This window comes from Polyodon spathula, chromosome 20 (assembly GCF_017654505.1).
Source record: "Polyodon spathula isolate WHYD16114869_AA chromosome 20, ASM1765450v1, whole genome shotgun sequence".
NCBI classification, from domain to species: Eukaryota; Metazoa; Chordata; class Actinopteri; order Acipenseriformes; family Polyodontidae; genus Polyodon; species Polyodon spathula.
Window position 1 is genome coordinate 3,694,120 of NC_054553.1, and position 25,768 is coordinate 3,719,887.

A 25,768-nucleotide genomic window follows, 5' to 3' on the forward strand; every position below is an offset into this window, starting at 1 on the left:
AATCTAGGCAGCAGCTGATCAAACATTCCACACCAATATGTTCATCCTTTTTTATTTTGCAAAACTTTATTTAAACAGTATGTATTTTATCAGTACATTTAAGATCTATTCACATAGAGCTGTGAACAGAGCATTCAACAACAGCTGCACAGCAAGAGGCATCTTCAGACTGCTTGCAAAATGATTGTCAGGTCAAGGATAAGCTATTTTACAAAAATACACAACCTATTCTTCGCTAAGGCACTGCTCTAGTCTAAAACATTGCAACCAGAATGGGTTGTTGTTATTGTTTGTAAAAGACAAAAAGAGTTTCCAACGAGACAAATCTGTGCTTTTATGAGCAGCGTCTCTCCTGTCTGAGGATTTTAACATTGAAAGCACACAAAACAAAAAACAAACTTAGTCAAGTTTATATATATCATTTTTTTGAAGTATGAACCGAATTCTTCACAGCAGGTTATGCAGAAGCGATCTGGTAAAATATAAAGCAATATTTAGTCGGTAGTGGGGTCGGGGGTAAGGATACAAACATTAACAAGACTGCAATACATGGATTTTTCTGTAAGCATTACATTCTCAGAGGGCAAAAGGGGGGGCATTCATCCCTATGGTTAAAAACAATGTTGACAACTTTCATATTCTAGTATTGCATTATATACAAATGGCTTCCCAACAGAACATAGACAAGTCATTAACTCATGTAGTAAGGCATCTAAAGTACAAAGGTAGTACATAAACTATTTAGCCAGATGTAGGGCTATTTTAGTAATAGGTTAATGCATGCAACAAGTTTAAATCGAGATGCACAGAAGTACCAGCAGCGCTCTGAGGCAGCCGGCTAGTTACCCCAAAGTTCCTAGGCTGTATCCTACATTACAGAAACTCTGCAGAACTAGTTGCTTGGATACTACAGATCTCCTGCTCAGAGATAATGGGTATCCCCAGGAGTATAAGCTCAACTCGGAACCAAACAGAGGAGAGAGGACACAGAAAAAATTGTATTTTAGGCATTAGCAGTTGGCCATTCATTCAAATTGCTCTCCTGTAAGAGAATGGGCAGCACCAGTCCTACACAAGGTTCTGAATTCTAGTACTTGTTTAACCATTGCAACCAGGGCTTTTTTTGTTTCACAAAAGGGACTGAAAATGTTTTAAATCTGCACTCTTATCATCAATAGAAATAAATCTCACAGCAGTGTTGGCTTGATCCATATATTTCTTGCTGCAGACACAGAAACTTCACATGCGGCATTGCAAGCAGTAACCAGCTGGAATTACGCAAGCCAGAGCATTAAGCAATTTGTATCCAAGAACTTGCAGTAGTTTATATTTTTTTAACCCGTGCAAACACACGTTTACATACAAAATATTCTATTAAAGTACAATTGACCTGTTTTTTCTTGAACAATTAAGTAACAAAACAAAAAGATTCAAGTCCAACAAAGTGAAACTGAAATGAAGCAGGACCATGAGGACTCAAGAAAGCAGTTAAAGAAGATTCAGCATCACCAGCAACAAAATTGCTTCACGGCCTAATACTGTTTATGTACACAAAATACAATAACACACACACACACGGAAAATATGTAGAAATATACTTAAATACATAAATGATAAGCAAAATTACATTTATTAAAAATAAGTCAATATTTAAATGGTAAGCGGCACAGTACTGAGTTTATCCTAGTCTTTATTAGTGCAGTAATATTGCAATAACACTACTTAAAAGAACATAACATTGAAAAGACTTACACATACAACACCAATTAACCTTTCATTCAAAACTGGCCACCGACATTTGAAGCTCAGCCCCTAGGGGCTCCTGTGTGTGTTTGTGGCCCTTCAGAAACCCTCTCTCATTACTAGCTCCAGACGCTGAACTTTGGGAAACACGGGATCCCCTGCCTGTGCAAAGTGTACAATTACTACAAGACTGTATGCAATACTAACATTGAAGTACTGTTCTACCAAAGAGCTTGAAAAGAGCTCCAAATCATGCAGAGTATCACCAGCTGCTAAGTTTACCAAGAGAAACAGCAAGCCGTTTCTTCACGTAATTTTAAAGAACAAAAGAAACACTACAGCTGGTCCAGGACAGAAGAATTGACAGCATGTGCTTCTTAGTTGCCCTTTTAACCTTCAGAGCTTACACTCTAGCAGTGCCCGAAGGCAGATCCTACCTACCCATCTTTTCTGTGAAATGCCTTAGTCAACTTTTGTTATCACTGTACAGCATATAAGGCTTTCAACCTAAAACACCAAGACATGGCAACATCCCACGGCTGAAGACAGCAGACCTCACAGCTCTAAGCACAAGTCATTGGCCTCTGGCAGGGCTAAGCTGCATTCACTCTGTGGCAGCCGGTAATGTATTTGCAACAATTTACTTAACAAGATGCAGCGGCCCGTCTCCTGAACGCATCCACTAAAAATGAAATGTAAATCTTTACATCAGCAAGGCAACATATCCAATAGCCATAGCCTCCAGACACTAATTAAAAATCAAGAGAATATTACTGTACACATTTTATGGACTAAAACCAAGAAATGTATGTTAGGTAGCTGAATAAATTCTTACGAAACCCCCTGCTCCCCCTAAAAAAAAAAAATCATGTTAAGGTGAAATCTAAGAGAAAGAAGCACAGCACAGTAAAGGAATAAATTCCCTGAAGCATGTTTTATATGTATATTGAGGTGCAAAATGAGCAATCCACATTGCTGCTCTTCAACGCAGGCTCCCTGTCCATGGTTTCAATCTTGATGCAACCCGGTTATCTCTCTCTCTCTCTCACCCTCTTTCTCAAAGCAGCATCTTTTTTAGTTTTTTCTTATCAAAGCTCTCCAGTACTCAGTAAGAGACAGGATACTTGGAGTGCAACGATCACAGACCTTCTGGGCTGGCAGCAATTACATTTCTGATAAAAAAAAATTTAAAAAGAGAGAGAGACAGAAAAAATAAAAATTAGTAGTTGAGATAGAAAGTACATTTACCCAAGGAAAGCTGTTTGCTTATGAGTAGGAATGGATCCCATGACTTTTGCTCGGAAAGACTGCAAAACTGAAGTTCTGTTTTAAATCAGAAATTCAGAAGATGATAATGTCACTAGCAGAACAGACTGAAGAGACCCTACCTGACACAGCTTCCATTGGCTTGCTCATCGCCATCACAGTCTTATCTTCAAAAGCGACTTTGGGGCCCTCAGGAATGCCTGCAGTGTCGATTAGGTTTTGGTTCATGCTGTCTACAGTTATTACAGCCGTCTTGGAATGAACTCCAAGATCTATCAGTTCCTCAAAGGTCCAAGAGCCCGACTTCCCGTTCAGGTTCGGCAAACGTCCCACTTTGTCATCCTCGTTCACATGCAGGAATTCGGAGGATTCCACCAGCTTGGATTTGGGGGTTAGGCTGAAAATCAAAAAGCAAAATGATAGTGAAGAACACAGAACTAACTGCACTGAATCCATCCAAGTACAGCTCTCACATCAAGTAGGTATACGCAATGAAGATTATTGAGCTATCCGATTAAAACACAAGTTCAGATACATGATGCATCCTGGACTGTACATTATGCCAACTATCAATCTGGAAAACTCTACAAGTGTCTAGTTTCTTTCACATGAGTAAATGTGTTTAATATGTACAGATGATCACTAAACCTGCACAACTAGCCCACTTAAAAGGATTGTACAAAAAACCCCCAAAAAACTATGCTAAACCTTCTAAAAAACGTACTTATATTTCAACTCAGTTTAAAAAAATAAGAAAAAAACAACAGGAACAGCAATTTACAAACCTGACTGCTACAGGCTGGACGGTCTCTAAATATCTCCCATTGTTGTTCTCTTTGTCTTCAACCTCCACCCCTCCATTCACACTCCCAGTCACCACACGCTCATCAGGAGATACAATCTTCGCTTCCAGTTCCTCTGGGGTTCCCTTTCCCACTTCAGGTACAGCCTCCTTATCTTGAGTCACACCCTCTGCTTCAGGGTGACCCTGAGTTTCAGTCTCTAATTCTATTGGCATGCTCACAACTTCAGTCTTACTTTCCTCAGGGGCGTCTGTTTCTTCAAAGTCATCTGTCTCGTTCTCCTCTCCATCTGTTACAAGACATGGTTCAGGATAGTACTACAACTACCTGATCTGTTAAAGCACTTTGGTAGGGCTCTTCCTTAAAAAGGCAGAAGCTACACAGACATTTGCACATTTTTCCTTGTAACAAACCTTTCTTCTTGTTCTCCAGAAAATAACTGATTGGCATGAAAACTGTGCACACTTAATAATGCCTACCTATACGGCATATCTGTATACCTTTACATGTATATGAAAAGTGTGTGAGTAAAGATACACAGTTAACAGTGGGAAAGATTCCAGGTAATCATGGGTAGAAGAGGAGAAGTTTACTCTTTACCCTTGTCATCACTCTCAGCATTTGACATCTTGTCCTCCTCATCATTATCATCAGAGCCCTGGTTATCAGACTTCTCATCTCTCTGTAGAAAAATAACACACTTTTAACTTATGATAAACAGCTGTTGGACGAACACAAAGTAGCAAGAAGACAGAAAATGTAAATCTGAAATGGGTATGCTACTTTAACATAAGAGGTCATTTATGCTTTTATTTACTATGTAGGCCTTCATAATGAATGCTAACTGGAAGGGTTCAAATTCCCATACAATATTTAGTATACAGGGAACTTTCTGTCTCTGTTTTTTGGCAAATGCTGTAACACAGTACATGTTCTCTGTTTTCCAGGATTAGATCAAGTTTGAAATTTGGTCTTTAAATAACTTGCAAGTTCAAACTTTGTTAATATGACCCAACAGTCTAGTTGGCAGGTTTATAAATATTCATACTAAATACTGTATCACAGAACAAAACACACCTTTGAATCGTTTTGCTCTCCCTTTCTTGTTCTCTTCATTATTTCTTCAATTCTCTGTTACAAAAGATGCATAACAAGTTATGAAAAAACAGAAAGTATATCATACACGCTCAGAGTTCTTACAGTTACACTGTGTGTGTTTTTTTAGTCCTCTTGTCCATTACGGTATGGCATGTTTTTACAGAGCACAAAATCACAAAACATTGTTGCATTGTAACACCTGCTTTATTCCAGAAGTTTTGTATCACCTAACATTTTAGGATTGAGATGATAAAAGATAAAACAAAAAACAAACAAAAAAACACAACTATAAGAATATAAATGTAGATATTTTATTTAACATCATGTAATCAAAGAAACTACAAAATTATGTCACAAAAGTCTACCGGTAGCCATAATCGTAGTACAGTATTTCACATTAAGATTTCAAAATGTCACATTCAAAATTTTTCAATTTTTACCAGGTATATGAAAAAGTACAAAGCGGTATGTAATTTAATTTAACATAACATTATTCAGCAGGATTCATTTCACTTCATGAAGCAAAATTTGTTAATTCTATAGGATGATGCAAAACCTTTGGCCACAGATGTATGTCTCATGCTGCCACCTGCTGGTTGTATAATGTACAAAGAATGTATAACCTCTCTCTGTATAGCACTACAACCCAACCCCACACCATTCTGTGATCCCCACCTTCTTCCTCGCAATACGCTCCAGCTGGTTCTTCTGCATTACCCTCTCTCTTTCCAGCCTCTGTTTCTCAGCCTCCTTCAGAGCAAGGGCATCAGCTTCTTCTCTCTGTGAGAATCCAAGAGACGAGCCAGACTCAGGAACAGGCATGCAGAAATGGGCAGTGACAGAGAAAGGCACAAGGACAGACTCAGACACACTGATGCAGTCACACACTCTACCCTGCTCCACTCACCTGCAGCTGCAGCTCAGCCTGCTTCTCCAGCTCCTCTATCGCGAGCCTGGCTCTCTCCTCTTCCACCAGGCGCTCTCTCTCTTCCTCCTCCTTCTTCCTCTCCTCCTCCAGTCTGCGCTGCTCTTCTACCATTCTGACCCTCTCCTCCTCCTCACGCAGCTGCTGCTCCTCTTTCCTTATCCTGCGAAACCAAAGGGAAGTGTTAACATGCAGGGTGGGGAATACGACTCTCACTGCCCAGCAGCTCCAGATACACCACATTTTACAATGTGTCATCTCTGATCTCTGCACAATCTTCACAACATTAAGCTCACAGCAAAAAGCAGAATTGAATTTACAATTTTTTTATATTTCACCAAACAGAATTTGGCCTCTTATTTCCAGGGTAACCGGTCACAATTGGGTTAGGGAAATTTAAAGTTTTTAAAAATTCAATTTTAAATAGACTGAGGAGATGTCTTTCTTTTTCATAACAATGCCATAGTGTCCGCATATTAGACAGCAAATGGAATTTAAAAGTCCATCTCCAGCAGCAAAGTGTCCTTCAAACACCATGAAGAAAAACTGAGTTGCAGCCCGGAAGCAACTGCTAGTGTTCCTTGGAGGCCTCGCACCCACACAGTGACCAGGCCCATCCTTGATTAGCCTCTGAGATCAGAGTGCAAGGTGGTCTGGCTGCAGACCTGCTCGATGCTTACCTCTCCTCCTCTTGCCTCTGCACCCTCTCCAGCTCCTCTCGTTCTTTCTGCTCTCGAGCCAGGCGACGATTCTCAGACAGGATTTTAGCTGCCTCTTCAGCAGACGTGGTCCCTGCAATATTTTTGGTGCTTGGATCTAGAGAACAACAAGCTGCATGTTAATAATACATAATAACAACAACAATAAACACATGAACAGAATTGTTTATCTAATTAATGGTTTTGTACGTGCAATCAAAAATGTGCATACATTTATTAGTATTTCTAGTTAAATGGATAATTCTATAAGAGACCATCGTTTAATTGTTTACAGCAAGAGAATATCATTTTTATTTAAAGGCAAAGAAAAGAACAACCTTCATAGGTGACATGCAGGAAAGAGTGCTGCAGAATGACTGCAGCTCATGTTTGTAAGATTACCTAAGGCTTTGCAGTTTCATGAGAAGAGCAGAATATTCAAAACTGAATTCTACAGCTGAATGGCTACCCAGTGGTCATGTTAGATATAATAATTAACTCTAGACCCTTAAACTTAAACCCTTTGGCAGCTGAATGCTAAAAGTTGGCAAATTGTCTCAGCACAAAATTTCAAGTCAAAATGCATTTGTCAAACAATTTAAAAAATAAATGCCAAGTGACATTTGCAGCTATTGTCCAGCGGACAATGCGTTATATCCATTGAATCTAAGAATATGCCAACAGATCATTTGACAGTTTTTCTACTGGTTTCAATTGTATATCATTTATTACAAGAAAAAAATACCAAACTGGGCTAGTCTGGGCTGTAACAAGTCTTTATATGAAAGCTGCTGGCCTCTTAAAACAGTATCAGTAAACTGCATCGACCATCAATGGGTCTTTGTTTCCATAGATAACACCTGCAGTGTGCTGTGAGCCAGTGATCTACGTGAGCAGAGAGAGAATGTTAAATATCTATTCTCAAGCACGACACATGAGGGGCACAATGTAAGAGCAGGCAGTTAATGAATACTAACAATACAAGACAGGATATACTGTACTGGAAGGAAGCACCGGATTAGGCATACAATTTGTACTCAAACTAATGTGAAATTCCACTAAAAAAAGAGACTTAAAATATAAATAATAAAACAGAATAACTGGTACAGGCAAACAGATCTTTATCATTTCTAGCATGTGCTTTTACATGGCTTTTAGATCTCTTCCATTATGTCAGCAGTGAGGTGGAGGTTGCAAAACTAAATTCTGACCACAAGATGGCGCTACCTAGATTTTTACTTTACCATAGGCTGACAAAACACAGACATGTTTTTATTATCAGTAAACCAAGATGGATCATCAAGTTAACCCTTAGAGCTCTGTTCTAGTGCAAGGTCACAATTCTTCTCCATCACGCAGCTCCAATTTCAAAGTCTTCGGTAATTTATTTATTTACTAATTTATTTTTAATAAAACTTATTTAAAAGTTAAGTGGTTCGAGTAAAAAAACAAAAAAAAAACAAACAAAAAAATCTCAACCTTACACAATGTCATACTTGAAAACCTCATTGGCAAATGTGAGCAATTGTACACTGGACTGAAGCAGACGCTCACCCTCTTTGGTCTTGCTGCTGGCGGCCACTGCAGGCTCGGGGGTCTGGGGAGACTCGGGTGCCACTGCAGGGCTCTCCTTTGGTTTGGGGTCCCTCTTCCGGAGGGTGGGGGGTCCTGTGGGGGTGAGAGCGGGCCGCTGGATGGGGACTGGCTTCACAGCAGGCTGCGGGGAAGAGGGGCGCTGCTTCACCCCGCTGGGGGAGGGGGGGCGATTCCGGGGGCTTGGCCTGCACAGATACAGGATGCCAAAGCAGCAGTTAGAAAAATAAGCAAGCCTTTCAGATCTGTGTGTCTGACCTGCATGGCTTGACATTCTGTAGTGCATTCTGTTAAGTGAATTCTGTAACAAAACTGTGTACGACATGAATGCAAAATATCACCTGTTTATATAAATCTAATCAGCATGCTTAGTAATTTACATACTACAAGAACTTGAACTTTATAAAATACAAATCAGCGTCTTACTTGGCTGTGGAAGGGGAGGGGGGTCTCTTGGCTGTGGTGGCTGGGGACGGAGAGGGAGATCGGCGCTGCCCTGGCAGGTTGGAAGGGGAGGGGGGCCTCTTCCCGGCTGGAGAAGGAGGACGCCTTTGCTTTTCTGGTTTCTGAGTTTTAAAGAATAATAAAAAAAATCAGTATTCATCTCATCACCTGACATACAATATTTCATGACCTATCAGAATGTTTTTGCAACTAAATTAGTATCAAAATGATTGTAAATGCCAGGATCGTAGAAAAAGTTAAAAACAAACAATTAAATTGCTACTACTGTTTGAGTTGGCAATGACTTTGTTTGAGAACAGGATCTCTAATGTATTTTATAGATTGATGACTTTCATGTGAAAGGCACCGTACAATAAAAATACAACCACCTGACAGTGTAAGGATTATTGCCCACACTGTCAAACAGGTAACACAGCAATAATGATCCATGACATGGTACGGAACAGAAAAGCCAGAGCACTTGTTCTGTTTTTTTTTCTTTTCTAAATCGCTTTTCCAGCAGTGATATAGAGACAGATCTCAAACCCCAGTGCACTGGAAAGGCCATTTTAAAAAGAGCTTTGAAACAGAAGTTTTAAGTGTAAAAGGTTGTCAAGATGTAAACAATGAAAAGAAATGACAAGTATGCGATTTTAACTGTTGTAGCAACATGTGTACATGTAACGCTATATTTGTCAGAACTCCACTACTTACTCTTGAACTGTAATGTATTGAGTATCTTTTGCATACGATAAAGGTTGATTTACACAGTGGAACAGTGGAAGAATCCAGGCCCAAGTTCTTGCAGGCACAGAACCGCACTTTATCTATTTATGGTGTTCAGAAATGTGTCGTACATGTGATCTTAAAATCATTTCCTATAGATCGTATTACAGACCTGATTTTATGCAGCCATCTCATGTGAAATGGCCTTGTTTTGTCACTGTGTCACAGAGACAGCAGTACAAGGGGTAGACCTGTGCAGAAGCTGTTGCCATGGCCACATATATATGAAGGTATTATTTCTTTTTTCTTTTTTTTTTTTTTACACCCTTGACGATTATTATATATCCCCATGGATGCCTGCATGTACAAAGACTAACAGACTCGCACACCGATAATATCTGGCATGCACAAACAAGACCAAATAGCAGTTTGAAACTAAAGACAGCAAGCATACAATGCACCAGAGTTGAAAATAGATAATGATCAATTATTAATCACGTTGAAAAAATATTGATACCCATATTATCTTGTTAGTTCATTAGCATTATATAACTGCGACAGATGTTCAGAAAGTTCAATGACCTAATGTGTACTATTTTAATATAAATCTGTCCTGCAACTAGATAATCCAATAAACATGTGCAAAGCACCGGCCACTACACCCAGCTACATGACAAAGGAGTAAGGACCCAGGTTATGTATCCAGGCACACTGTCCTTTCTCCTCTGGACTCACCTGCGTGTTCTCAGGGGCTCCATCAGAGGAGGCTGTGGAGGGGGGTCCTCCTTTCTGCCGGTCGATGCTACGGCTGCGCAGGGGTCCTTTGGGGGGGTGAATGGAGCTGGCAGAGGCTGAACGAGGACAGATGTGAGACTCTGATAAAGTTAGGGCATTGGAGAAAAGCCAACGGAAAGAGAGACAAGCGCAGAGAGAAAGATAGCAAGCAAGCAGGGGGAAGGGTGGAAGAAAAATACAAAACAAGATTGGGCACATTAGACCACATACACTTTTAACAAATTCAAGGAAACTACAGCTGATAGCGGAGAACAACCATAGGTCACAGAGCACAAGACAGCACCCACCCCCAAAATCACAAACACAGTTAGCATGTGAGCAGCAGCAGCACAGTGTATGCCAGGCTGTCCTTTAAACTGGAGAAAGAGATGAAAGCTGCATAATCAGAATGCACAGTGACTGGGAGAGTTTGCAAACTTGGGAGAGTTGTTGGTACACTAGATCCAGGGAATTACACGTTAATACACTTGCTCATATAGCCTTGGCCTTAGTTCACATTTCCAGCCACATATGCTGCAAACCAACAATACAAACCGATAATTACACTTAATGCAGACAGTATTAAACTACATTAAAACTTTGAATTAATATAATTCTCAGTAGATCTTATCAATATGAACATTTTAAAATCCATCCAGCTTGGACTATTATCTACTGAAATAACGCAAAAGCATGGTGTGTTGAAAACAGGATTGTGAATGAAGTGAATGGCAATATCAAGGTATTATTTAGGTAGTGTGGACAGGGTAGTATTTCATTTACTGTACCCTACACAGAGGCTGCTATATTGTACTATATATCCTCTTTTGTTTTTAAATAAACTAGTAAATAACTGCATGACACTATCGTACTGTACAAATCATCAGAGTACTTTATCTGAAGTTGTAACTTATTTTAACCCAAATTCGTATCTCAAAAGAAAAACAAACAAACAAAAAAACAACAAAATAAAAACAAAACATTATTGCTTACACAAAATTACTTCACTTGAGTTGCACCTGCAGGACCTTGGAAAGTAAAGGGTGTCAAGAGAGATAATGACATGCTAATAGTATAAAGTGCTTAAGCCTTATCTACGCTTTATCAATAAATCTGGGAGTTAGTACTCACTCAAGACCAACAACTACTAGAGGAAAAGCAGCTTCACTTTGGGTGCTCTGCATAGAACAGCAGGCTGTTAACTTGTATATATCACTGCAATGCAGTTGCACACACACATAAACGCTGGCCAGGGAACCTGATGGCTTCTTTCTCTATGCATAGTGCCCATTACCTGGGGAAACTGATCCTTCTGCCGACAAGGCAGCTGTACTCTTGCTCCTAGCTAAGGAGGCCTGTGTGGGAGTGAGCAGGCGACTGATGAAACCGCTACCCAGGGGACTGGCGTGAGAACGACGAGCTAAACCCAAGCACCGAAACAAAGAAAACAAACAAACAAACAGGGGAAAACAGAGGAGTCCACGTGAATAAACCAAGCAAATAAAAAATAAAACAAACAGAAACCAGTGCATTGTGGTAATTAAGGTATTGTTAGGTTGCTGTGCGTTGCATTCAACACATTTAAAACAAACCCAAAGAACCAAAAAAAGGTGAAGAGCAGGTTTTTAATGTAGGGAAAAAGGATTAAACAAAATTGGCGATATGCTCTTTCCTCTAGAAACAATTAAATAAAAATGTAAGTGCTTTCTTTGCAGGAGTGGTGTTAATAAAAGCCCACAACAAAAAGTATAAAAATACCAGGTTAAGACAAAGGGGGGAGCATACATCTGCAGCACATGTTAGCTGCAGTCATTTTTCTTTTTCTGAAATGGGGGGGGGGGGGGGGGGGGGGGGGGGGGGGGGGGGGGAAAGATATTAGATTGCACCAAAAATATACCTTAGCAAACAGGTTTTTAGAACAGACGACTACTAAAACAAACATCTGCAAAACACATTTGTTGAAATGGATGCAGTCAGATTCATTGCAGCGAAGATGCAATAGGACAATCACATGACCTTGAACCAGTGGACGGTTTGGAATTTGACGAGGGTCTGGTTTAATTAAATCTCAAAGTGAAAGTCTAGTGTCCGGTGATGAGTATACATTATTTGGTAGTACTCGGAGTTGAGTGTATGCATACCCAGTATCTTTTATTTAATCTTTAACAAAATAAATGCAAATCCCTTCCCTACTTCACTATGTATTTAATGTTAAAATTATCCTTTAAACCAGAAATATAACTTGATGTTGCAGTTAATAAAACTTTACTTATTGATTTCACATATATAAATGTGTGCTGCAATTATTATTATTTTTTTGCCATTTCCTTCAGACTTGAGTTAAATAACTTTCATTTGTATGTTGGAATATTTATGTTAATCCTTGTAAACTGTTGAATTCACAACTGATGTTGCGATACAAAATCTCAAACAACTCCTGAGCATGGTAATTTGATGCCTGGGGAATGCCTCTGTAAAAAGCTTGTTAGTTAGTTTATAAAACAGGCAACAATTGCTGATTTTGAATTAAGCAGGACGTAGACACTTTTATAGCAAGCAATTAAGAATAATAAAACCTGCACAATTTAGCTGAACCATGTCAAAGTAAACACAAACAAGCTGTGTTAAAGAATGTGGCATGGAATTAACCACATAAGCTCCTCCTGTTCAAGAATAAAGTGCATTTGTTAGATGGTTGTTAGTGTCTGCAGACGTGCAGACCAATACTGTGCCTTGAAGCACCAGTCACAAGAAGAGCATCAGCAAGCCATAGAAAGCACAAAGGGAACATGGGTCCCAAGCAAGTCTATGTGGGGGATATAAAAAAAAACTCCACAGGGCGTTTGCCTTAGCACTTCTCTGCAGCTTAAGCATTTAGCACCTAAGCCAGTTATTCCTGGCTCCTATTTCATGGTAAAGTTAATGCTACCACATGGGTTTCTTTTTTTATTTTATTTTACAGCTGTTAACATGCATAGAAAGTGTGAGCGACTGCTGCTAGCACCTTGTTCTTCCTCCTTTGTCCCTTTCTCTAGCATTGGAGGGGCCTGGGATTTACTTCCCAGTCTACTTAATGAAGAGCTCCTCTTCTTCAGGACAGAGCCTACAAATAAGTAACCAAGGGCAACAACGTTACTTTGACAATAGTACAGTTACTTAAATACATCTATGTACAGTGCGGTGTTACATCGTTATAAGTATGCCCTTTATAAAAAAAGCTTCAATTTGCCAATAATGTTAGCAGTTTCATTATAAGGCTGTACACAAAAAGCATTATAAAGGGGTAGCATTTACAAATGGTCATTTATAAATGGTCTAATGACCTAAGCTGCTCACCACCGACTATGCGACAGTTTGAATTGTAATATATATTTAATTTTTTTTTAAACACTAAAACAAACAGACCATAATCAAAAGCCTGTATCTTTAACAGTTCTACTTGTATCCTGTTTCGTCTAGGTAAATGATTTTCACCTTTCACTCTTAAATTGATTGAAAAGTCTTACAAGAATGCTGGTAAAGTTATACAATTAAATGTCTTTTCTTTACTATTTGTTAGTTTCTTTCATGCCTAACAGTCCAAAGTAAAACATTAAGTTGCTCAAACTTATGTGAAGGGGGTTATCTTTCCGTAAAGGGCAAACAAAAGAGTAGTAAATAATAACAACAATCTATATGAAATGGGTTCCTGCACCTGTCTGCTCCCTCTGAGATAGTTTTTGTGGCTCCTTAGGGGGTTGGGTGGCCTTATTAGCCAATCTGTTAAGGGAAGAACTCCTCCTTTGGACACCTGAGAATAAACAGCAAGTTTTGTTACATTCTGAAACAAAGTGTAAAGAAAATCCTCAAACTCAAGCTACGTCGCTTTAAAAAAAAAATGTACTGCATGTCCCTTGAAAGATTATACAATAATAAAGCAAAATCAATCTCTGCTCCATAATCTCTGGCGTTGACCCATGTTCTTTAGTATCCTGTCAATGGAAGGAGAAACAGCATCCAATACCAACAGTAATAAACCCGTTAGCGGCCATGCAAGAACCCATAGCCATGGGTAGTAAACCTGAATGGAAGAGGAAGAGAGGGGAACATAGTTCAAGTGCTCTGGAAGGGCACCTATAGGTCATGTAAAATACATTTTCAAAACTTGATGATTTTTAGTCATAATCAATGAAGTTGACAAATTAACAGTAACATAAATTGACACTGATTTTGGTTTTAGCATTCATAGTTGCTAATCAAATGGTTATTAAGCTAGCAGTATCCTGAGGAACATATTTTATTGTGTTAAAAAGTCATTCACTTAGATAAAGTCAAACCATGTCAATGTTTATCTCTTGGCAGTAGTAAATTAGTTTGACAGGTAATAGATAAACTGCGTATGACCTTCAAGAGCCCTCTGCTGTACCGAAGCAGACATTCTAAGGGTCATAAAGATGTTTGTTAAAGAACGATAATCAGAAAAGCTCAATTTCCTGTGAATACAGTTCATGCTTTTAAATACCGGGGGCTATTTCATCAGTGGCTATATAAAGTTAATTGACGCTATGGTTAATTATTTAATTATTTGAGGTCTAGTGCCTATGAAACATCACATTTATACTGTGACAGCTTGTCTTATTTGTTTAGTATAACAAATATTACTCGATACACATATACATTAGATATACGAAAGACAAACATTGTGTGTTCATTAAAAAGCAGCTTACAATAAACTGTTGCCTCCAGCAACCCACCATATACTGTAGACTTCTCCAGGCTATCAAACTCCTGATTTCAAAATCCACTGAAGTAATACATAGTATAGCCACAGCTCTTTTCATTTTAGTAAAATATAAAATAACCAAAACTAAAAATCAACAATATTTCAATAATGTTGTGATGATTCAGCTTTTTAATTCAGGTGTTTCCCAGATCAATTTGTGCAGCATAAATGATAACAATGCTATCTTTTAATCTGAAGAGGCATGCAAGGTTCATAATCAGCCATGCTGCAGGACTGTGATCAAGGACAGTCTTTGTGTACGATCCAGAACAGCACGCAAGAAATACTGCAGCGGGACTGCTATTGTTTTTTTTACCCGGTTTTCTGGGCATCTTTTCTTTGCATAACGGTGCATTGTCCGTGATAAACTGGAATTAAACCTTGCAGAGCCTAAACGTTAACAAGATAGATTCAAGAACATTGGAATTCAAAGTTTCTGGGAAAAGAAGCCTGTGTGCTTGTGCTCATGATGAGCAGCCTTTACCAAAGTTACTTACTTTTGTCGGGGGAATTCATGAGGGTAGCAGACGATGTGGAAAGGCGTTTGTTGATAACAGAATCTGCCTGTTTCAGGTTCATTGTGGATGCAGAGCGTTTGTCAACTGGATGCAAGAAAAAGAAAGTTTCTTACTGGTTGTTATTTTTCAAAGAAAAAATTGGTAGGGAATGTCCTTACAAACTTACACTTATTTAAAAGTCACATTGAATTAAAATAATACAGCCCATCAACTGGGCATGCATTGAGGCTAATTTTAATGTTATGTTCGTTTAATACTTTTGACGAAAGAAGCGCGTATTGTACTGCTCCAATCAGAAGTGTTTTGACTTTTACAGTACTACAAATGACAAAGTAAAACTGGATCCTGGAGTTTTAATATAGTATTGCAAATGTCTATGTTTCATATGCAGTTTTATATACAAAAATAGTTTTTGTTAGTTAAAAAAAAAATAAAAAGCTTAAAAACCACTCAGACAAAGCAGATAATTTTTCTTCGACGTGTCAAATCAGTCTAATGATATCCTGGGTTACATTCTGCAATACATTCTTGTTAATAAGAGCAAAGTGCGTTAGTCTGAAATAAAACCAAACCTGTGAAAACCTGATGATGTGAGCTGTTAAAAAGACACACATACGTTCGTGCAAAACAGGCCATCCAAAATAAAGCAAAATCAGCAAGTGCATTTGATACTTAAAAGTGGCCTTTGTTAAGTGCTCACTGACTGGAGAAGGACTGCTTATGATAAAACATCAAAATATACAAAAACAAGTTAGTTGGGAGTTAGTGTGAGAGCAGGCAGCAGGTTATCAGCCATCTGTGAGATTATCTGATAAATCATCAGAACCACCTTCTTGCACGGTCTGAGGCTCTGCAGGAGAGGAAGAGTCAATTAAATCTACAGGATGTGACGGGTCTGTTCCTTGATCACCTGGACAAAAGAGAAATTAGACAGGGGAAAGAGAGAGGGACAAAAAAAAAAAAAGAAAAGCTACAAACTAAATCAGTGTCACGAACAAGAACATTAAATCACAAGTCAGTCAGTGCACAGAGCCCTGTCAGGCTTGCCAGAACCGTGAGGGAAGGCCTGACATTAACTAGTGGCAGAGCCATGATCTAGTTATACAGTCCTTTACTCACGAGTGATCAATAACCTAGAACCAATGTGCATTCTATTGATTGACTGGGACACTATTAGTTTAATGGTTTGACAGATTGTGTTTTAAAAAGCCTAGAAATGCCTGAAATGGACAGTTTAAATAGTATTATAAGCTTTAATTATTTTAAGTTATGAAAATTGCACAGTCATGTAAAAGCAAGTCCAGGATTGCTAAACACTGCATTGTATTGTGACATTACGCAGTTGAAAAACAAAAACTGTGCACTCAACTCTGCAGATATCTCAACATTTAAAAAGCCTGCGCCTTTTTTATAATATAAACCTATTTTATGTCCACACACACACACACCAGGTGGGTTGAATGGAGGTGAGGAGCCTTCTGTTTTAACCTGATGTGCGATTACACTGTACCAGTCCTATGATGTAACCACACAGTTAATCAAAGCCCTGTGACTGGGTTGGATTTAGAAAGCAAGTAAGCTACTGAATACGAAAAAAAAAAAAAAATTATCAAATTATCACGTCACAAATTCAGACTCCAATTACAAATTAAACTTGCTAATTTTAATAGCCTACTTTCAGATGTTTTTCAATTTACAATTCAAATCAGCCTTCTGCTGTTTGCCCAGAACGCTGCAATACTTTCAGATTAATGTCACATTTCTGCACCCAGCAGAAAAACAACCGAGCACGACATGCTACCGTTTGAATTGTTTTCTGCCGTATTTGCTGGTAATAGATCACTAGAACTGAAGAAGAAATGATAAAAGAAATGTAATATTTGTATTCCTTACCGGTTTTACTCTCAGATTCCACAGGCACAGCTCCACCCCAGGACCACCTCTTCTGCCTCTGCTCCAGTCGCTGGCTGCGTTCCAAACTGCGCAGCATCACTGCTTCGTAGTGCTCCTGCAGATGCCAAGAAGCAGTTACAGAGAGCTGCATTCAAAATACGCTCTCAAAAGTCTGCTGTGCTACAAGGGTGATTGTGGGAGTGTAGAGAGACTGAGATGGACAGGGGAGGAAGGTTGCTCTTGGTGACTGGTGGCTCAGCAAGATTATTCTTTGGCCAGAACACTGGCTTTGGATTCTGGCCCCGGTCATTTCTAACCACCTATAGAGAGATTCATAATGAAAAATGACGCATGGTTTGTTTGCTTTGTGATTAACAGATCAAACAGCACTAGTAAAAAGCAATAGATGGCTTGTGTCACTGCCCCGCCCCAGGATGTACAGGGACATAAATAAGCAAGCAGCTTCAAAAGCTGTTTTAATGTGCGTGTCCCTTTGTCACAGTTTGTAATTTCTTTCAATTCTGTTCCTCCAATAGTGAGTTTTAATTATTTTCTCCCCTGTAGCTGTTTTACCTCATCCTGCTATCTGCGTTGAAAGTCAAGTGATGAACTATTGTCTTTGACTTCTTAATCTCTCAGATGTTACTCAAGCCCAAAAAAGCTAAACTAAACAAACATTCAAATGTAGACATGATACACTGCTAGACACCGATGATACTTTTCATGCCCGACAGGAAGGAAATCACTTTCATTTAAGTTTAATAATAACAAAGCCATTGCAAATAAACTTACTCAACAAGCAACCTCATCCTTATTTATGAAGCAAATTAGCTCTTATTAACAGAAATTTGATAAATTTTAGTTGAGAAATGAGATCGACCTGTTCTATGCAAAGTATAACATTCTCAAATTTTTTTGCCTAACAAAACACTAGAGAACTGGAACATAAAGCACCAATAAACACACTTTGATTCTTAGATTTTAAACGGACACGAAATTTGCATGCTAATGGCGATTTAAAACCAGTGTCTCGATCTTCTACTGTCCTTCATTACCGAATGTCCATTTGATGTTTAAGCACGCAGTACATTGATCTTTCTTAAATAAAAACAGCTAGGCAGGAAGGGTAATGCTGAATCCAACAACTGCCTACCTTCTCCAACACCATTTTCTGCTTTCTCTTTTCCTCCACTGCAGACCTCCGCTGCTCCTCCTTCTTCCGCTGTTCTTCCAGCTTTCTCTGTCGCTCCTCCATCTGTTTCTCATACAGCAACTTTGCCTTTTTCTCTCGTTCAAGTATTTGGGTTTCTCTAGCAGCTAGACAGGGAAATGAAACACACACCAAGACAGCCAATTAATCAACGTGTTTGTTAATAACCCCCATCTGTTTGCATGCTCTGCACTCCACACTGTGCAACAAGTGGGGTAAGAGTCACCAGTTGGGAAAGGAAATTGATCCCAAGTTGACTAATAAATGTATCCCAAATTGACCCCCCCCCCCCAAAAAAAAATATTACAATGGGAAAAGTGGATATGTTAATTAAAGAGCCAGGAGACACTATTCAAATGGAAGCTCAGTCTAATTCTTATAACCCGTCCTTTTGAATAGCAATCCAACACCAAACAGAAAAAATACAGACAAAAATAGTCACCACTCTGCAGCACATTATATAAAAACAGAGTTACCGTGTTGCTTGTGCTGTTCCTCCCGTCTCTCCTTAGCCACCCTCAGCCTGTCGTCTATCCTTAGTGTTGCTCCATCGAGTACTGCAAGAACAAATGACCAGACTCACTTTGTCGATAACGTAAACTGTTCTTACCAGTGGGACTTCATTGGTCATCTCTACTGCAACTCGGCTTACGCTAAAGGCATTAGCCAAAACTATCTGAGTTCATAAAGTAGTGTTTGGAGTTACGGAGGAACAACAGATGTTATCATTTCATGATGCATTTTAAATAAATTAATACAATGAATACCTGGCCTGGCACCTGTCCTTGTGTTGCTTCCTTTAGGTGACGCTGCTGGAACAGGACTGGTTCCAGTTTGGCCTCGCCTCTCCTCGGCTTGGGCTTGGGCTGCAGCAACTGCAAACAGCAACAAATAAGGGAGAAATAAATAAACACAACAAGCTTAGAGCAACAGACAGGAGGCATTGAAAACAAAGAAGCACTGACTTTAGTGTGCAGCTGCGACTGAATTCTGTCAAGGGCTTTGAGAAACTACCGGATCTGAACTGAACAATAAATGGGTCTGTTTATATCTGGCTTGGACTCACTGCACCTTGGACTGTGATCTGGTTGGTTCTCTCAAGCCAAGCAAGGATGGCCATTTCATGCATCTGAATGCAAAACCTCCCTAGGAGGACAGCACAATGCTGAAAGGTTATTTAATTTTATTAGCTCGAAACCCCCAAGTGTTTTGAAGTATGCACCATTCTCCAGCACTGGCGCGCGAGAGAGAGAGAGAGAGAGAGAGAGAGAGAGAGAGAGAAGGAAGGATGAAAAGCAAATCTCTATGGCAACCATTTCAGTCTTAGCAACAATCCTTTCCACTGGCTTGTGTCCCTGGACATGAAGCTCAGTCACGCCGTCTTGTCTCATGTGATCATGTCAGCTCTAAACTGCTGAGCAGCACAATACTGATTCAGCAGATCTGAGCTGCCTCCAGGGGACCCTGGTTTCTCAGGGAACAGGCTCAGTAACGCAGTGCCTGGAAACCATGCTCTCCTCACCCGTCACTTCCTGCAGCTAGGCTCAATACCTTGGATTAATTCAGCAGCACAAAAAGGATGTTTCCTCCCTAAAATAGTCATACTGAATTCCACCTGGCTTCTCAACCAAAATCATAACACAATAAGAGACAAATAGTTAAAGCCACAATGTTTCATTTTATAATTGCTAACCACAGCAGGAGGCTCTCTGAGGAGATCATCCCAAATGTTAATAATTTCTGCAAGGAAGGTCATTGTCCTCTTTTCCAGTGGTAACAAATGAGGGGCTGACAAGTAACACTATGGAGGTATTACCTTGTGTACCTAAAGCACACACATAGGGCTAACAGCTATGAGAAATCAACTACTTGCTTATCATAAATATGAGCATTGTTCTAAATACAAAACCAGAGTGACATTGTCTTAGGTAAGATTTATAGGAGTTATTTTGTTATGTGCTTTAAACAGTAGGTAACCATGACTCGTGTCATTGTGACAATTTTAATCAGATTGACACAAGTGGTTCCCAAATGATATCCTTCAATAGAGCAATTCATTGTAACTACTCTGAAAAAGTACACCATCTGGGGATTAGGGTTCCCATATAAATTGACAATAACAAAATGTTCAGACTGCTACAGTAAGTTACAGATCGCCAATTATTTATGCACTGAAACCATTTATGAATTTAATAATAAGTCAAACTGGACATAATCAAATTAATTTAATTTTAATTTTCAAACACACATGCTAGGGGCAAGGAAAGAACACACACTTTTCACAATGCTAGTGTAAATGGGGTCGCAGCAATGACATTTTCTGCAAGTGTTGGACAATTTACCTTAGTCCAGATTATAACACACACAACCTAAAGACTTATGTAGAGAAGAGAGACAGCTGCATATTACCAAAAAGGCCCTGGGTACAAGGGCATCCCGATCCTGCCAGGGCAGGCAGTACAGAAATAGCCTCCATACAAAAACTAGCTACAAGCCGACACTACTCAATCATGTGCAAACTGGAGTAAATATTTCCTTGCTTGCAGTTTGTGCAGAAAGGGATTGTACTGACATAGGAGACAGAAAAAACACAATGTAAAGGGAATACAGGGTTCTACAAAACCTGCCAGCAAAACCAGACACATGTAGTACCGTCTGTCCTTTCAATGCCAAAACAGAGAACAGAAAAACTGCACCCAGGCAAGCTACCACTATGGCACCAACAACCACTGTATACTATTTATTAAAAAGGTCAGCACAAAAAAATAAATAATAATAATAATAATAATAATAATAATAATAATAATAATAATAATATGCTTAATCAACTGAACATTGGTACTCAAAGTGAGAATGAAAAGTATTTTAAACAGTGTGTATATTCACATGTTGCATTAACCAATTTTATGGTGTAGGTAGATCAATAAGAATAAGGGACTAACTTATTTACATGAGAATATTTACATGGGTTTCCACAACAGACTAAGACGACAAAGCAAAATACAGGCCTACAAACAGAACTGCCACTCAGCATCAATATTTTAATCTGTAAATAAACCAACTCAACTAAGAAATAAGTAAAACTCTGAAGAACATATTCATGGGCATCTGAACATCCATTATGAATCCAATCTATCAAACCCACAGGGATCAGTTTGAGTGCCTAAAGGCATTTCTTTTCAGCCACAGAGGACCTTCCTGCAGAAACTTTTACTTTCTTTATGCAGCAGGAAGTGCCTATGTGAATGCGCCTGTGCTCCAACAGTGCAGCCTTTAACCCAGCAGCTGCCGCCTACAGCGAGCACGGTCCTCAGCAGCTCACACACAATACAGACTTGTACAGGATTACTGGGTACACATTCACATAATGGAAAGCCAGTGCTATTTACAGCACAGTGGAGATGATCATACGCGAGGAAGCAGTCATTTATTATTGTGTACGAACGTGCCGTAGTGAGGTTCGGACTTGGGAGATGAAAACCGGTTATATTCCTTTACATCCAGTTTTTTTTTTTTGTGTGGGCCTTATCCTGCTGTACCTCATATTGAAGTGAGGCACAAGCATGTGACCTCATTTGAACTTTGCAGTGGGTGGGGGTCGCACATGCGATCACACTAACTTTCTTACATCATACTGACCGACAACTAAATCACAATGCGCTTAAAAGACAAAAAAACCAAACAAACCGAAGGTTGAATAGGAAACCTTACCTGAGCCTCAAAGAGACAGGACCTCTGCATAAGATGCATGGCGTGTCTGAACTTTGCTGACGGCAATTAACAATATCATAAACAACCTAAACATGAACAAGCTTAACCATTTTCCAAAAAAACCCTCAAAAAACAACATTTCTGAAACTGCCCTGTTTGCATGTACAGCAAATGATATACCAGTTTATAAAATGATGTATGTAAACCTTTTGCGATGTAAATAATGCCTCAGATTTCGCAAACAGCAATGTGTTCACCAGATGACTAAGCTAGCCTACATCCAGACTGATGGCAAAGTAGGTTCATTAGACTGGTTTATATTTCTAGTACTGCATGAGCTTGTTATGGAGCTACATCATCACCCCCTATTGCAGGCACATTGAACTTGCTTTAGTTTTCATTTTGCGCTTGTTAGTTTGTCAGGGCTGGTCTGTTCTGGGCTAGAAAATAGCCAGTATAGTCTTTCCAGACAGACAGACTAAAAAAAGTCAAAGCAGCACTGTTCTTGTCTCCAGACTGCAGTTTTATAAAGGCCTCCAGCGCTAGACATCCCCTCCACTTCCTGTGAACCGCTTTTAACATTCTGTCACTTCCTAGTTTTTTTTCAGGACCGAAACTGCTATGCTCCGATAGCAATAACACACCCAAACATTTGCTTTATAGATAAGCTTTTGATCTTCAGATTTACAGGAACTGTACAATTGAGATAGCTTCTCAGCAACTCACATATACCCAAAATGAGACAGTCTAATCTCAAGAGTACGACACAGAATCTCAAAACAAGACTTTTGATATATTAAGCTATTAAGTTAGGTCTGGTTTCATGATGCTACTTTTTCAATAAAGTATATATAGGTGACACACTGGGGATTACACTAGCATATCATTGTAATACTATTAGCATTATGCAAGGCAGACCACAGAGATCAAACTAAATTGTAATGTTAATGTGCAGTTTAAAACTGGGAGTCTGATTTCCAGTTACTTGCATGTCTGCCTATCTTTTAATGAGTGGTAAGATAGCACAATCATAAAGCTCTGCTTAAAACTGAAGACTTATGGTATTTAACAAAAATACGTTTGTTAAACCCTGTTGTTTTTATTTCACAAAATTATTAAACCATGCACAAACCCGAATGCCCTGCCTATGTATACTATACTATACTCGAGTTGTATAAATAATAACAAAAATATATATTCTACAGAATAAATATGATCACATAAATGCATTTTTATAGCTAAACAGCAAAGGGCCGCAGTCAATGGTTTAATATAGCCCTCTAATGTTTTACGTGCATTCAGCGGCTATATTTACCACCTGCAATGCCATATTTTATTACAAATATTAAATTCTTAGGTTAGGTACAGTCAGCAGCCCCGTGCTATTGCTTGGGGGCTGACAATTCGACTGCCATGAAAATGAACAACTTATACAAACAGAAACCGCAATAATGCACAATATTAAAATCGGAATAGTTTAGAACAAATGTAATGTGTTCAAAAAGAACAATTCGTAAAGGCATCAACCATAAAGCAGTATTTCCAACTGCAATGTGACTGTATGAAGGTTTTACGGTACTGAACCAATGGGCTACTGTCGGTTTACATTCAGCACAGTATAATGATTCAGATTTTAGCAGATGCAACCTTCTCGGGTTTGCTTCTGTCCCTGAATCACTTGGAAGCCGACTGTGTCACTGCCAGCAAAACAGGAAAAGATTCATCTGGTTACTAACATTGAGTTATTTATTTACAACACCACCCTTAATAATACCTCTGCATAAATCTCCCATCACAAGCTTGGCGCCAGCTGTCAAATGCCCCCCCAAAATATAATGTAACTGTCACAAACATCAATACTAATTTACCCAACTTCCGTCCAGATGCCCTGCAATGCGTTTACAAACAGCACATCGATCGGCGAGTACAGAAAACACTATAATTGAAGTATAACGATTTCATAAACTTTATTTTATTTGCTCTGTACATTCTACCCGGCTACAGCCACCCCCCCCCCAAAAAAAAAAAAAAAAAAGAGACTTTTCAAATCTCGCTTAAACTTTAAAACCTTATTTCATTAAAAAAATCGGGTCTGTGCGTGTCGCTTGGGTTCAAGAGATACAAGTAACTTAATATTTGTTTACTGCGATAACATTTCTTACCCATTTGCGCTCGCAGCCCCTTCAGGGACGTCGCGCCCTCCGCCATCTTTTGAGCTGATTTTCCGCCGACTGAGCGGGAGCGCGCCCTGCACGAGCACGAGCACGAGCACGGAGTTAAGCGACCAGGGGCCGGGAGACAGCGCCGCCAGCTGGTTATGCACGGGTAGCGGTTGAGTTTGCACTCCTGGGGTGGGTGTGTGTGTGTGTGTGTGTTTTCATTTAGCACAATGAAAATACCAAGGAGATAGTATTTAGTAACGGGTAAGAAATAAATGTAAACTGAATGTACCGAGTTCAAATCCATAGCAATGCGTATCGGGTCTATTACTCTTGAATATGACATGCGTTTATCTCCTATATTTGCATGTTCTCTCAAAGCGTTAAGAAGCACCTTTTAAATTCAGACGCTATGCCATTCGCAACAGATGAGTACCTGCAGCCATGGCAACGTGGGTGCTCTGAGCCCTCTGCAAACCAGGCCTTGCAAACAGCAGAGAGTTCTTCACCTCATTAAATGACAGTATCATTATCCAAAATATACTCTCCTGAACTTATATGCTTACTCTGTTACAAACACCGTCCCATTCATCAGATCTAATCTAAACTGTGGATTGTTTCAGTGGAAATGTCATACAAATCTTACAACACTACAGTACTAAAATACTGCCAGAATAGAACAGCATTTCACAATATCTATCTATAGCTGTTATTTTAGAGTTTAGGTAACTTTGCAAAACTACCCAATCTTTATTATAACAAAGATAAACAGCATACTGTATTTTTGGTAATATGTTTTATAACATGAATTTTCCAACCACCAAGGTCTCTTCTTCAGGTTGACACTGGAGGTAAATGTTGGTATATGGAGCAGCACGGCTTAGCCTGTTTTACAATAACAAACGAATCCATCTTTTACTCTTTACTGACGTTCACCCTTTTGACTTTCCCCTAGCATGGTCTAAATTCATTCCCTTGTTCTCTTTATAAATTTCTATACTGGGGCTGCTATGGACTGCCAGGAAGAAGGAGGACAGATTAGAAAGGAAGCACCATATATTTTGTTCATTTGTGTACATTAAGTGGTTTGCTGACTCAGGATGCCTAATTGTCATATATTGTGGGCCTGCCCATCTTGCACAACAACTGTTTAAAATAACAGCGAGGAGGAACACCGACTACAGTGTGTCAATATAATTGGGCATAGGCTACTTTCCATAAGGAATATACAAAACAAGTTTTAAATTAACTCCTTCACTGCGCATTGCAAATTTAATAATTGAACCGGGGTCATTTTGTATCATAATGGAAAGCACTCACTCTTGATGTAAAAATACAGAGCTTTTACAGAATTTCCATTTGTTTTTAAGCTAGCTGTGGGTAAACAAAAAGGGGCTTGTTCTTTGTTTGTGCTTCCTTTGATGTTTCATTTGTACTGAAATGAG

At 39.2% G+C, this 25,768-nt stretch overlaps 1 protein-coding gene across 7 annotated transcripts; it reads right to left on the bottom strand.

Moving 5' to 3' along the window:
• Positions 1-30: 30 nt before the first annotated feature.
• On the bottom strand, positions 31-24,407 carry LOC121295915 (ensconsin-like). Of its 7 annotated transcripts, none has more exons than XM_041221036.1 (21): positions 24,327-24,407; positions 19,221-19,328; positions 18,930-19,010; positions 18,397-18,560; positions 17,244-17,358; positions 16,180-16,260; positions 15,330-15,434; positions 13,765-13,860; positions 13,075-13,173; positions 11,365-11,490; positions 10,032-10,147; positions 8,553-8,692; positions 8,088-8,314; positions 6,516-6,651; positions 5,818-5,998; positions 5,586-5,690; positions 4,890-4,943; positions 4,413-4,494; positions 3,795-4,101; positions 3,132-3,406; positions 31-2,915 (listed from the first exon to the last, which is right to left on the bottom strand). In XM_041221036.1, exons 1-21 carry the CDS (start codon positions 24,370-24,372, stop codon positions 2,908-2,910), a joined length of 2,652 nt encoding a protein of 883 aa, XP_041076970.1. In that variant the 5' UTR covers positions 24,373-24,407; the 3' UTR covers positions 31-2,907. The 7 variants fall into 7 exon arrangements, with proteins under 7 accessions (XP_041076970.1, XP_041076969.1, XP_041076971.1 ...); XM_041221035.1 differs by having other exon boundaries at positions 10,032-10,171; XM_041221037.1 differs by lacking the exon at positions 16,180-16,260 and having other exon boundaries at positions 10,032-10,171.
• Between the last annotated feature and the right edge of the window lie 1,361 nt (positions 24,408-25,768).